Source organism: Psittacula echo (assembly GCF_963264785.1).
Source record: "Psittacula echo genome assembly, chromosome: 2".
NCBI classification, from domain to species: Eukaryota; Metazoa; Chordata; class Aves; order Psittaciformes; family Psittacidae; genus Psittacula; species Psittacula echo.
Window position 1 is genome coordinate 30,057,667 of NC_137737.1, and position 15,670 is coordinate 30,073,336.

Here is a 15,670-nt window from a genome sequence, read left to right on the forward strand (position 1 = left end):
ACACCAACAAAGGCATTTCTTGTAGCTTCTTAGAATGCCCAAGGTAAGGTTTTTGAAGGTGTTTATGTCGAGACTCATATATATAATCTCTATGAAAATATGTACATGATGCAAATAAATTGCTCGTCAGCCAACTGTCTGATTCCTTTCCAACAACGGAAACTGACCTGCTCCAAAGCCTTGAAACCAAGGAGCTCTCAGCCAAAGGACAACAGTACACTTTAAACACTGGTATAATAATTAATGGTTTAGGCATCCTTTATCTGGGAGTAGAGAGATGTGAGTGAGCCGGAGAAACCTTGTACGCTCTGCAGCAGTAGGCAGACATAAAAGGTACTCCAGGCTTGCAGGCTGCCAGAGTTAACAAAGTGACGTGAAAATTGCCAGTCTGATACATTGTGTAATTTGTGCCTAGCACCTGTGTTTTTAGCCTTGAAAAGAGTTTCCCTGTTTGGTTGTTACATCTCTATGGGAGTCTTCTGACAACAACTGCTATTGTGGATTTAATGATTTTGAGGAATCTGAAATTCATTTGTTGTTCACCTCACAGAGAGGTAAATAAGAGCTGGATGAATAGCAGTCGAGCCACAGACCCACATGACTCTGTGGAGAGGTCACCGTTTCACAGAGGCTTTGTCCCTCTGAAAAGGCTCCCATTCCCTTAAGTCTATTATTTAAAATGTCTAATTTAGGCTATTTTTATACTCTATAATAGAAATTATATCTACAAAAGTTGTATTTCTTGGTAACTCCCATAAGCATTTAATTTGGAGAGAATGTGCTTTTTAAATTCTATTCACAAGTTTACCTCAACAGGCCTTTTTAAATCTTAAATTCTGCCCACTTAAGATGCCCAAGACAGCCGGACTGCATCCCTACAACTTACTGTGTAATTTAGTTGGGAATCTACAGCACCTGGGCCTTTATAATTTCACAAAGCAATAGGCCTATTTTGAAAATTACTCTGTTTTCTCTGATTATTGGAATTGATTGCTAAAGCATTTTTTTTTGCTTTTGGACATTTGGAATATCCAGGGTATTCTCGGAAGACATATACATCAGAAATATTTTTAGGAGCTAATCGCTGAACAGTTATTTTCTTCTAAACAAAACCTTGAAGCTAGTCTGTAATTCTTTGGACAGATTAGATTATTTGCCAAAAAATGGCAAAGCAAGCCATTGTGGGTTGGTTGTACTCTAATGATTAAAATTACTGTTGTGCATGATGAAGCAGTAGTACTCAGTCTTCACATGTGGGACTTAAACTTTGGGTTTAGAGATATATTTTAAACAGCTGTTAAACAATATTTTTTACTTGTATGACATCTATGGTGTTTGCTGCATGCATAGCACAATCTTGTAAATACCACCTATTTCCACTCCTTTCTTGGTCTAGACTTCCAAAGTGGTAAGCGTAATTGGTTCACTTCTCTCTTAGCCATTTTAATTGTTCAGCCTTTGTTTGTAATCTGTGAAGGCCTCTGCCTCGTCCTTTAGCCTTAATAGTTTGCTCTTCTCACATTCTTGAACTGGTTCTCTTTTCTTGGTCACCCAAAAATAAGCTATTGACTATTACAGTCACTTGTCAACATATGGCATCCAGCATCTACTCCACCCACTACCCAGTATATATTGATTCACTTTTCCCACAAATGCTTCTTTGTTTCTCCTTCTGACTGTCATATATCTCTCCCAAATCTACAAGACTGCTATCCGTCTTGTGGATATTACACAATAATACCCACAAGATAAAGCAAATGTCATTGTTGCAGGGATCATAGGTTTGACACTATCATTATTATTTCATATCTGTATAAAATGATTTGGGGCCATCTACTGACTGTAATGCTAGACTGTAAAAATAAATTGATGTACATCTTAAGCAGTAGTTAAGGAAAATCTAAGTTTTGTTTGGACAGGACTTTGCGTAGCCTAATATAATGAAGAATGGCCCTCCCTATAGCAGGGGATTGGACTAGATGATCTTTAAAAGTACCTTCTAACCTAAACCATTCTATAATTTTATGCTATTAATGGTATTTGGGAGTGTGAAGTATATCATATGGAGCAATGTCTTCAGTTTTGGCTACCTGGCGGTAAAATGTCCACTATATTCATGGAGTCCCTCAATATCCCAGGTGATCACATGCTAAGGAACTGGGATGTTGTTTTTCTAAATACGCCATCATGGTTTTCAGCAGGCCTGTGCTTTTAAATTAGCAGCCACCTTTATCTTGAGACAGTATGAACTGAAAACAATATTTTCAGCTGCAATATATTCATCTACCAGTTAACATTCACATGTTAAAATACCATTCCAGGAAATTAATATATTGCCCCATGCAATGACAAACTGGATTTATTGAAACTCTTTGAGTGATTTATTGGAATTACTGTCTCATGAATTGTGTCATTACAATATGCAGAAAACTGTAACTGAGAATTGTAATAAGGTTAAAGTGTGTATGTTGTCCAGTTACGTGACCAGCTCAACTTGGCAGTCCAGAAAAAACTGTGTTTAATTTTCATTTGTATTCTCAAGTAATAACGATTCGATTTGTTTAGTAAAATGACAGCAATATGGTTATTACAATAAAGGAGAAAATATTGCAACAATACAATTGCTTTGTATTTCAACTTAGTGCTTTCCTATAGACAAACAGTTTAAAGAAGAACCAGTGGTGAGTTGAACATATAAGTTAGTGAAATTGTTAGATTAAACCCAGCATTGTGAATTCATAAGTAGACAAATTTTCTAAGTCATAGGGTTCACCTAGAAGTGTGAGATATCTATCATATAGGTCCTTCATCAGCATAAATCTGTTGATGACAAATCACCTTTGAGCTGGTGATATTGAGGGTAAATATTTATCTTTCATTCACTTCCATTGACACACAGCATAAGTTCCATTCTAGTATGTAAACATTGTACTAGTTCAAGTATACTTATCAAACTGATAAGTTACAGATGCCATTCAAAAAAATTTTAATATTAGTGTGTTTTATGCTACACTTTATGAACAGCAAATATTTATTGAATTTAATGATTTTATGTATTTATTGATTCAATATTTTTGTTTCATTACCTTTAAGGCCAGACTATTTTAATACTATGAAGACAGAAGTTTTGAAACAGAAGTCATAGCAAATAACTTTTAATACAGTTTTTCTGTACATCATAATCTACAGCTTCCTAAGTCCTCTATCTTGAAGCTGATTACAGTTGTAATTGGCAAAGTTCATGTACTGTGTATACTAATATTGGCTTAGAAGCTATGAGACAAAAGTATTCACAATTTTTACTGATCATTTATTTCTTAAGTTACTCTCCTTTTCCAAAAACTGAATCCAAATTAATTAGATGTAACTGTAAAAGCAGCTCAGTGAAAACATTAAGTCACAAGAGCTGAAGTAACTCTAAACCGTTTAAAGTATTTAAAATTTCTTTCATGTACACAGATACTAATTTCTATTCCCCTTTCTTGCACTTTAATCTTCCCTGCAGAAGTTTACTAAGTTAAACAGTATTTTTATATACACTGATCATTTGTAATCTACCTTACATTTAGCTGATACCTGTGCTGAGATACCAGTATCGGTGGATTATTCTTTACTTGAGCTGTTGAGTTTTAATTTTTGCTTCCACTGTGAGTGAAGATGATTGGCTGAATGATTTCACATGGTGCTGCTGTTATTCCCCCTTGTGTGGCTGAGCACCTGAAATCTCTGCATAGTACACTGCACAGTTGCCATCTTTCAAGTGGAATTTACTAATTTAGCAGCAGGAACTCAATAGTTGCCTTTGTATGTGAGATCCTTGTGTCTGGCAAAATAAAATAAAAACAGGCTGGTATCAGACACCTTCAGTGGTTTAAATTTATTTGTTTTCGTTCCAGCAGATAGGAAACAGGATTAGGGAAGACTAAAACGGGTAAATTTACAAGTGAGCTATCAAGATGAAGATATCTGTTGATAGCTTTACCAGTTTAGTCATAGGAGTGAGCCCATTTAGTATGTTAATTATTGACCATGGACTAAGAACTGTGTGTATGTTTATGAAATTTGTAGAATGTGAAAAGTTGAGTGATATTGTAAAGAAAACAGAAGCTGCAATTTAATGTATAAGAATTTGATCAGACAAGAATTAGATGAACTTGTCAATGTTGATGATAGAAATACCATCAAATACAATAATCTCTTGTAATCCACCTTTAGGGATTGGTTATATTGACCTTTCTCAATAGAAAGAAAAATGGTTCATTTTCTAAAATCATCTTGGCAATTCACACAGCAAAAAATATCCTCCTGATTTAAGGACTTAGTATACAACTATGGTTTTTTTGATCTTCCTGTGGATTTCTTATTTCCTTTTTGCCAGGGATTGAATAATATATATAACTTGGGTTGAATTCTGTACCAGCATAATGTTCTTGTGTGCCATTCCAGCTCTGCTAACATATGTTAAGTGATGGAAGAAAGCTTTTTACTATAGTGTCTATAAAAAGCAAATCTGTATAAAAGAATATCTGCCTATTCTTACATCCACAACTGAAAAAGGAATTTTTTAGGGGGCAGTATTTTTCTTCATTGAAAAAAGAATAAAAATAATGTATTAAATAATTCTGTGTAAATTATAATACAAATTAATTTAATATGAAGAAACTACATTTTTTTGAAGTTTCCAATTTACCTGTTTCACGTATCCTGTTTAATATCTGTCACGGTTATTGACAGAATTTCTGTAAGGTTACTGACATAATGGTCCTTTGTACTTGTTGTACTTGTCATATTGTGCTATGTTAAGAGTAATAATCTGAATTATAGAATCATAGAATCATAGAATAGTTAGGGTTGGAAAGGACCTTAAGATCATCTAGTTCCAACCCCCCTGCCATGGGCAGGGACACCCCACACTAAACCATGTCACCCAAGGCCTCATCCAACCTGGCCTTGAACACCGCCAAGGAATTGTTAAAAACTTAGATTTTTTTTTTAAAGCAGAGGTAAAACTTTTTGGGAAAAGACCCATTGTAAGTACTGATTTACATTTTTATGTTACTTGATGTTTATTATACCTACCAAGAATTCTTGTACAATTTTATTAGTCAGTTCAAGTTATAATAGCACTAAATTTTCTATTCTGGTCTTTTACCTTAGTCTGACAGTGCACAAAGCCTTTATGATGACTTCCATTTTTTTTATTTCCACTTCACACCACTTTTACTGAGTTCTCCAACAATTTTATTTTTTTTTTAAACCACATAAAAATTTTTTTGTGGATAAGAGGTAAGAGGTGCTATTAAAACACTAATTGACTAAAGCTATCTTGACAGGCAATACATACTCTTCTCTTTCTATTAAGAAATTTCTTCAAAATTGTAGCACTTACTGAGTTTGACTGAACCCTTATCAGCAGAAAGCTATGTTCCTTTCCCAACTCTTAATGTAGACTGCACATTCTAATTCAATGAATGAGATTTATTTACATATGTAATTATATAACTATATTTAAATTTATAAATTAATTTGATTTTATAAATATTTATATTTGTTACACTATATTTATATGCACTATATTTATATATGTAAATATAAAATGTAAGGTATATGATGCTTTATTTTTATGTATTTTATGTATTATATAGTTATATAATGTATGTATCACTTTTACATTTAAATTTATAAAAATAAAAAGTCATGTGAACTTAATGCTGTACTGTGAAATTGTTTGGAAAATTCACTGTATATGATTATAAAGTGTTCCAGGGGAAATATGAATGAAGCTTACTGAGAATTTTTTTGACAATATGTTTTTGTCACATTCTTCAATCCCCCACTTTCTTGGGAAGTTACACTTTTTTTGATGAAGATTAAATATACATTCAAAACAAAAAGGGTGTTTGATAGCCATATTGTGAGAATGCTTGTTTATAAAAGGGAAGATGAAGATTTGGGTCCATGTTCTGCCTGTCTGGATTAATGCTAGCATCAACTCTGCACTTTTCATTTCTATATTTGGTTGTTTTGGTTTTTTTTCCCGGACCTTCTCTTTGACATCTGTTACATGTGGTAGAAATGCTTAAATATATTTATATAAGTTAGTACCCTGCCATCACGTCTGGGCTATAATTTGATTTTAAATTAATCTGTAATACCCTCAGTACTGGAAGAAATATAATTAAAACTGCTAACTTTATACAGACCCAGCATGAAGTGGGAATGCTGGTGATTGGAGGCATTTGTCTCTTTGCCAGGTCTCGTGAAGTGGGAGGGGTACATACCTGTGGGCCAGGGCATACCTCAATGCCCACTCTTACAGTAGTAGAAGGTGACTTCCAGCAGAGGGTCTTTCAACACGTATGCTTAATTAGATGTATTCCCCAAGTGTACCCAGTCAGACTTGGCACATGAAGTTTTGGATCAGAAGAGATCCTATAGCACTTGTCCTGTGGATGTGTGAAGTAGAACCTAAGAGGTGAGAAGGACAAAGCAGAGTTTAATACAGAACAAGTAAGCATCCTTCAGACATCGTGCATGACACTTGAAATTGTCTAAGAGCTCAGCAGAGAAAATTAGAGGGAGTGGGAAAACAATGTGATGGGCTTAACTCTACATATCTTTCTAACCTTGAAATGCTGGTCTAAATCTAGTAGCACAACAAGTTGTCCTGTCATCTTCTACATGTTAAATAACATTTTTTGACAGTTGTATTTTTAATTTCATTTTTCCATACTCTTTCTTTTACTCTGTAGTTTACCATGTGTTCTTGATTTTATCAAAATGCCTGAAAGAATTTTTAAAGCTTTCTAGGGACAGGAGCACGACTCTGTGTGCAGCATTAAATTTTCATATGGAAAATAGCTTGAATTAAACACTTGCAAGTTAATTTGTATATTTCTATTTAAGAATTTGCATGCAATGTACTAATTGTGCATTTATTTGGAGATTGCAAACTGGAAATGAGATCTGGTCACTAGCATATAGAATATGCACTAAGATGTCTGTGATAGTAATGAATAAATAGCATATATGTGATTGTAGGTGCTCACAAATGCACATATCTAGTAATTCAGCAAAATTGCTGGAAGGTTTTTGTCTAGTCATAATTTATGTGTAAGGACAAATTTCAGTATGTGTCAAGAGCTATCCTTAAAAGATGCTTTTAATTTTAAAATATCACAACTTAGAATTGTTTCAATATATACTCACTTTCCAGCATTGTGGAACATTGGCATTGAATGAAGTGAATAATCAGGTGATGATACTGTCCAGCACTTGGTGGGATACAGAAGCAGAATATTACCAAAGATGTTTCATTTTTGAAATATGGTTTGTAGGATGGTGGAATGGGTGTATTCAATGTGACGCTTACTCATTTTGTATTAAGCCTTGGTGCAGAGTTGTTTTTATCAGCCACAAAATGCTCAGTTTATGTATCACTGCACAATCAGAAATACAGTTTTCATTATGCTCTTATAGGCAGCACCTCACAAGGAATTGTGTCTAATATGCTTAGCCATGTTAGAATGTTTTGTTTTGAGACTCTCCATACCCATTTACAACTAGGTAGATAGATATTGTTTTCTGTTAATAGTTTAAAAAAATATTTGAACTGAAATAAAGTTTGGATTAACCATCAGATCCAAGCTACTTCTAGTCTTAGTATATGATAATAATGCTTGAATTAACAATTTTGTATTAGATTTTTCAGATAATATGGTGTTGGATTGTGTTTATGTGAACAGAGGTGGTTATTTCAAGTGTTCACTTGTTCACATTCACATAAATGAATTTTTTTAAGCCATAAAATGTTTGCATAATAGATATCTTCATTTACTGTTTTTAGGTTAAATTTTTTCCGAGATGTTCCTGAGTTCAGAGTACTAGCATGTGGTGGAGATGGGACAGTAGGATGGATTTTGGATTGCATAGGTAATCAAAAGCATTTTCGTAGTTTTGCTTGACTAATGCTTTCCATTTTGCTGTTCTTCACTGTATACCGAAATATGGATACAGCTACCTAAACCAAGATCTGTTTCATTTACATTTTTGAAATTTATTAGTTTAGGACATGATTATTTTTAAGGATTTTCAAATTGCAAAAGATACTCAAAATCCCTAGGCAGATCCAGTGTTTGTAGTCTCTGGATTTCTGGAAAACACGAAATTCGCATCCATCTGTTTTAATTTCAGTTCATAGTCTTTTCCCCAACTGAATCAAATCTTACTTCTTTCAATCTGATTAAGACCATTTATATATATAATACCTTTATATATATATATATATCTATCTATATATATATCTATCTATATATATACCTTTATATATATAATACCTTAGCTCGTTTGCTTTTTCTATTAGCAAATTTTTGTTCATGCTTCGTTATCCCAGAATGGAGATAATGGGCTAACAGCCATTTCAGTTTTGGAGGTTTTTAAGTCAGTTGGCTATGAAGTCCTCTGTATAAATTATTAGGAAGACCCAGAAGTCAAGATATTACAGACTTAAACTGCTCAAGGCTTCTTAGGGAGAATATCTTCCACACCACATGGTTGTTTATTTGGTCGAAGAGAAAAAAGATGGCAACATGTAACAATGGAAATTAGAGAGGTCAAAGGACTCAACTGAATGTTTAGATGAAGAACATTTAAAAGCGTGTGCTTTGTGGGAGGTAGGGACCAGAAAACCTTTTAAAGTTCAGTGAAAAGTAAAAATGATGTCATGAAGGAATGGATAAAAGCAACGGCATATTTCTGATCTTGATTAAAAGAAAAAAATCAACCTTTTTGCAAATGCAAGCTATTATTGTAACTCTCAAATAGATTTCAAAGTTGTAAATCAACAGACATAACTATCAGGTGTATTACATAAATTTGGAAGGGGTGAAGTTTTGCAGCTGTTAAGTCTGTCATAATTTGTTTCATTAGGTCTAAAATGTCATGCAGTTACTTTCTCTGTCAGTGGTATTATTTGAGAAAAAGACTGTGTTTTGTTTCACTAAAATATTACCTTCTGAAGCAATTTTTGTGGTACAGAACTAAGAAATTATTTGGGGATCTAGGATCACTTTGTTTCATAGGTGCAGGAAATAAGATGTTCAAAGCTGCCTTTCAGCGAACAAAGGCCCTTTGGCATATAAAGTTGAAGAAATCACCTATTTCGAGAAATGCACGCTTTCTGGTTTGGTCTTTTCTTCCCTGATATCCTGATACACAAAGAATCCTAGCTAAGAACAAAGCAAGAAGAAAGGAAAGGAAAAGGGAGAGGAAAAAGAAAAGGGAAGAGGAGAGGAAAAAGAAAGGAAAGGGGAAAGGAAAAGAAAACACACAAACACAAAAAAACCCCAATCACCAATCCAAACTTTCTTTTTTTAAAAAAAAAACTTTTTTTTAAATTATTCTATTAAATACTAAATTCTCTTAAGCATTTGCAGTGCACTGGTATTGTGAATGTTATATCTTCCTAAAGTATCTGTAAGAGAAACTGATAAATAACAAGATTTCCCTGCCACATCCATTGGGTATATAAGCTCCTTCTGTGAATTGCTGATAATTGTGCATAATTCTAAGAACAAATTAGCTGATTGTTTAACTATTCAAGTATAACTTATAAACTAGACATTCTAGTTATTCCAATTAACTGAGATTTGACAAATTCTGCATTTGAAATATTATACCTGGGGGATACCTCCCCCATTTCCAGCTTTCAGAAAGGCTGTATTTCTGTACAAGGGTTTTCCCATTGGATTTTGAACAGAGATCATTTGGCTTGAAATGGTAAAAACATACCAGTAAAGAGTCAAAAGACACTGTAAATTCATACATCTCAAAACATTACTTTTGAAATACAAAATATTGACTTGAAGACTTATCATATAGATCAGTGCTCATTTCAAATAGCAGGTTTGTTTCCTGATGGGGAAATCCCTGGTGTTGGTTCCAGGAGTTCTTGGTAATGGTGCTCATGTGTGAGCAAGTGAATTCAAGAGCAGTTCAAGTGAATACACATTTAACACAAATTTGGTCATCCAGATGAAAAACTACAAGATTCATCTCATTGTTTATGCCCTTAACTATTACACGTTTGCATTCGTAGCTGAGAATGGCAGACCTTAACGCAACAGAGAGCACAGCATTTTCAGTCTTGGAAAGATCGTTGGCATTGCTGTTTATGAATGTTTATCACATCTGTGGGTTACAAAAGTCCTTGTGATAACAACTGAGTAAATTAGGATTAAGAATTGAATATTGATTGGATAAGGGGCTGCATAATGGAGTGGCTGGTGAAATGCTTGTTACTGAGCAGGCAGCATAATCTCATATGCAAAATGTGTCACTGAAACAAAACCTAACACATTGTATCGGTACCAAACAATTAGTTATGTTTTTTCCTTCTTTATTCACAGAGAAAGCGAACTTGATTAAGCATCCTCCAGTTGCTATCCTGCCTCTTGGGACTGGCAATGATTTAGCAAGGTGTCTGAAATGGGGAGGAGGTAAACAAAAATTAAAAATACAATGCATTGTATAATTAAAAGGAAAAAAGAAAATTTTTGCATCAAAATCTCTCAACATTTGGATTTCTTTTTTTATGATGTATATAAAGAGCAGTTATCACCTGTCTTCTTGGAATTAACTCTCTGTAAATGTTACGTGAACTGTTTTACAGCTATTAAAGGTTGTAATCACTCTTATACCTTGTTTGTAGCTTCTGCTAACACCAAAAAGGCTCCAAAGTGCAGTGAGGGTAGTGTGTGTGTGTATATATATATATATATATATATATTTGGTTGGCTTTTTAGCATCTGTATTGCAGTTATTTCTTTGATCAATACCTTATAAAGGGAGTATTCTTAAATGGATTTTAGTTGGGGCTGTTCTGAAAGGGTTACTGAAAACAGCTAATAATGGGCTTGGAGTGGCTTCATCCTTTTTAATATTCTTAAATATTAAATGAAAAATGTGTCTCATCCTCAGACTCTTTCTTTTGATCCACTCCCCTTCTTTTCTCCTACAGAGGATTCCAAGCAATAAGTGCTGTGGTGCAGGAAATGAAAGGCAAAGAATGCTGAAAGGAGAATATATGTAAAGTCAAAACTTTAATACCCCCTTTGCATCTTTTCCTGGATGTACGGAGCTTTTCTCTCGGCTCGTCCAGGATTTGCATTACAGAATAACTTGAATAAGACACAAAGAAGAAAGAGAAGAAAGTCTTAGGCAAGACTCAGTCTCTGGTGAAAGCATGTTAGCTTATGGACTCACAGATAGTTCGATTTAGGTCTTGGTTGTTTCATTTGAGATGTATATTTGGAACTTGGCACTTTATTTGCAACTTCTCAGCCTTTGTAGATATCTTTTCGTTCTTCTGTCCTACCATAGCAAGTTTCATTTCCAAATGTCTGCCTAGTTCCCAGATAATCTTTAGTAAATTCTCAGTAGTTTTCATGCTGTGGAACTTCTTTGTTAATCATAACATTCTGTCACATCATTTGAGGACCTCCTTTATTTTCTCTGTCATGACTGGTGATTGGTTATTTACATAGTCTTAGGGAAAAACAACAACAACCAAACACTCCAACAAATAAAACCAATCCAAAACTCAATCAATTCGGCCTGGCTTCACTTTCTGAACTGTTCATAAAGCAGTGTAATAGAATAATTCTGATTGGAAGAGGTCACAGGAAGTTGCTAGTCCAATCTCCTGTTTTAAGCAGGATCAGCTATGAGAGCATTTAATTACATTAGCGGGAACATGTCCTTCCATTCACTATTTGTTTACCTTCTGTTTTGAGTGGTTCCATCTGGACTAAAGTAGAAAAAGACAGTATGAAAATATTCTGGCTTTTATCGTTCTTTGACTGCTTGCTTTGTGGTAGACAATGAAACTTCCATAGATGGGAGAGGAGACAGGGTTTCTAGAAACTAAGTTGCTGGTGAGTGATCTCAAAGATGCAGACAAATAGACCTGCATCCTGCTGTTATGCAGTGGTTGGCAGTAACTAACAAAAACATACTATACAACTGTCAATAAATACATCAGCAATGTGTTTTGAGCAGAGGCGCTTTGAATGGCTTTGCTTGCTCAAACTGTTAATGACCCAGGAAGTACATATTGTTTGAATATGAAAATTTATTTCTGGTTTGAAAAAGAAATGAATCCATAAATCTTAGTTATCTATTGCAGAGGTATTTACTCTGATTTCAGAGTTTATAATGTCACTTAGTAAGATCCTCACACCTTTTATACATGTGCACATCCATACTGTATGTTGTGTATACTCAGGAGTATGTAAAACAAGTTTTCCACTGAATTTAGTATACAGTGTGGTGAACTGCTACTACTAGTGAAATACCTGAAGACATGTGAGTGCTTGTTGCCAAGTAAGAATAGATCTCTACAGAGCAGAAGGGGGCTCATAATTGTTGAAAGATGGAAAAATGTTAGTTCTGCTGATAAGTCATCAGTTACAGATTTGAAATTCTGGATTTCTTATGCTATACCACATTGAAGCAATCAATAAAAAATAGTAGACAGCTTTTAACTTTTCAGTCACTTGTCAGACTTTAATCAGACAAATCTACTGTATGTCTTTATTCCATAAATTTTTAAATCAAAGGTATTTAAATACTAAGACTAATTTCATAGCAAGAACATTTTGCAAAGTAAAACATTAGCTTTTTGGATATAATAATTTGGAACATTCAAGGGATCGGCAAGTTTTGAAAATCAAATTATTTTCTTCAGTATAAATTTGATGTCCAGTGAAATCTGTAGATTTTTTTACAATTATAGAATAGTTCGGGTTGGAAGGGAACTTTAAAGGTCATCTAGTACAACTCCCTCTGCAACAAGCAGGGACATCTTCAACTAGATCAGGTTGCTCAGAGCCCCATCCAACCAGTCATCTAGAAAGAAAAAGAAAATGTAACAAAACTCTAGTATGCTTGATTAAATAACCATTTTCGTGTTTTGATAGGTTATGAAGGTGAGAATTTGATGAAGATCTTAAAAGACATTGAGAACAGCTCAGAGATTTTGCTGGACAGGTGGAAATTCGAAGTAATACCCAATGATAAAGATGAGAAAGGAGACCCAGTGCCTTACAACATCATCAATAACTACTTTTCTATTGGTGTGGTAAGACTTATGCTTCTCCTTAAGTGATTTTCTTTTTCTGTTTTGAATAAATATTTGCATTTCATGTCTTCAAGTGAAGGATTGTTGGCTACATGTCATTTATAATGTTGTTTTGCTAGTGAAATGAATACATAGATGACTGATAGCAATTTACATAAATTTACTTCCACACATTCAAACCAGAATTATTTTTCAGGACCTTCTACCTTCGCATCAATGAGGAAGATATTTGTGTTGTTCCTAATGGTTTATGAGCAGCCATAACACTAAATTTATATTGTCATTATGAAGGTCCTATAAAAATATAAAGGCAAACTAATCACTTAATAAGAACTCTAAGTAACCTTTTCCATTAGCATCCACATAATCAGAACTGTTTAAAAGAACAGTGGTATTCTTTATTTCTTCAGGGCAGTTTGAAATAATACAATAATAACACAAAAAACAGTACCACAAGTATCTTCTCAGTTCTGTCTTACAGTGGTATTCACAGTTAGAATGAATTATGAGGAAAAGAGGTTTAAGAAGCATTTTGTGTCCTAGGAACTGCATCTCCAGCTTGAGGTTCTCCATTATATCTGCTACTCACACTGTAAATGAGGGAAATGAGGCATGTCTGACTCTTCAGCCTTTGTTTTGGATATGCTTTCCAACACAAGCAGAAGGGGGCGCCACAATGAGGTCCAAATCTTACATATTGAATATTCATGAATAAGATTTTTAAGTCGGACACAAATGAAGTCTAATTAATGAATTAGACTTGGGAACATGCCCTCCAATAGCTAGAGCTAGCTGTTCTGAGATCAACTTCTTCTGCGTATCTTACATAAATCTGTGTAATATTTCTTAATAAAAATCAAAATCCACCTTTACAGGATATATAATTCTGCAATCCAATATTTTGATTGCTACAGAAAAGCATTTTAATGGGAAATACAACATACAACATTGTAAATCCAAGCAAATTAAGGATGTGTACTTAGTTTATTTGATCACTGTGCTTCAGCATTAGCAAGGATTTAAGTGATTGATAAATTCTTTACATATTAATTGCAATTCTGTGATTTTTATATAGTGCTTATCAGCAACATGCAGAGACAATGTCCTTAAAAACATTCCTTGGCTTCCTGTAGTGTATCGTCCTAAATGCTGAAAAAAAACAATCAGGTCTGCCCAAGGTTAAAATATTTAAGTAATAAGAAATTGTTGGAGGTTTTTTTTTGCTTATATGGTTTGGATTTTGGCCTCTGTTGTTCACAGGAAGTACAGAGAATGACTACAAGTAACAGAAATAACATAAAATTAGTATATGAAAGTATGTAAATGCAAAGTATATGCACCAAAACTGCAAAATGAAATCCATAAATAGGAGAAAAAGTACAATGGAAAATCTTTGGTTGCAGGAAATAAGTACCATGATAACAGAAAATTCCCAGCACAGGGGGACATATTCAGTGACTGACAAAAGGGAATTGTGATGCTAAAGCCCACAGATGATGAAGGAAAATAAGTGTGTTATACTAAGGAAGCAAGCAAGACTTAAGAGGGAGGAAGGATAAGATTTTGCACCTATATATTAATATAGTGCAATTTAAATGGTTTCTAAAATGTAGAGTACCACCACATTTAAAGACGTAGGACAGAAACAGGAAATTGAATGCCAAGTAGATACTGGGACGTCTGTGAATGTGCTAGGCTTCAAAGAATCCTTTAGCGTTTTTCATGGGAAGAAAAGAGAATTGCATTCAAGAAAAAAAAAGAAGTTGAATTGGAATTATACAGTGGCAAGATCATAATACTATTAAGGACAGCGTAAATTACTTGTAGAATGCTGCAAGAAAATATCAGGCTCTAATCTATACCCTAGGCTTCATGAACAACCAGAAGACTCAGTTTTCAGATAAAAACTTTAAATTCGTTAATTTGATAAGACTAAACATATGATTCTCTACATAATAGAAATGTGAGCACCAGGAAATTTTACCAGGAATGGACAGTACAATATGTTGGATTGAGAAAAGCTTCTAAAATTGTAAAATTGCATTTTTAAATGAGTAACATCTGCCAAGTTTGTCACATGTGGAAATATGTAAAATGACTGCTTCTCAGTTTCTTTGGTGTGAATAAGACAAAGCAAAGGGAGAAAATAAAAAATGGGATTTCAAACTTGCTAAAATTGTGTCATTCATATATTAGGTAACGTGCATAGCAATTCTTGAAAAGCCAGGCAAAATGTTTATGTAAATAGACAAAGTACTCAAACCTGGCTACAACTAAAGTAAAGCTGTTTTCATAAAAGCAGATATTTTTCAATTCCTGGTATCTAATACAAGCTTTGGGAAGTACTGAACTGGGAAAGCAACAACCTACTACCAAGTTGCACGTCAGTCCGTAGCTGCTTATACCCAACAACATAACTGGAGTTAAGCCTATAACAAAAAAATCCTAGTGCCGCCTACAACGATTAACAAAAATATATATCACAGATGATGTTATTCGTAGAACCATAGAAAATCATTGAGTCATGTATCC

At 34.0% G+C, this 15,670-nt stretch overlaps 1 protein-coding gene across 3 annotated transcripts in view; it reads left to right on the forward strand.

Moving 5' to 3' along the window:
- The window catches only part of DGKB (diacylglycerol kinase beta), a gene marked incomplete at both ends in the record, with an annotated part of 332,840 nt that overhangs the window by 112,636 nt on the left and 204,534 nt on the right, over positions 1-15,670 (forward strand). For all 3 annotated transcript variants that reach the window (XM_080639402.1, XM_080639403.1, XM_080639404.1), the window contains 3 exons: positions 7,847-7,932; positions 10,407-10,496; positions 12,978-13,138. In XM_080639402.1, coding sequence (XP_080495528.1) covers positions 7,847-7,932; positions 10,407-10,496; positions 12,978-13,138 — 337 coding nt within the window. The remainder of the gene's footprint in view (positions 1-7,846; positions 7,933-10,406; positions 10,497-12,977; positions 13,139-15,670) is intronic.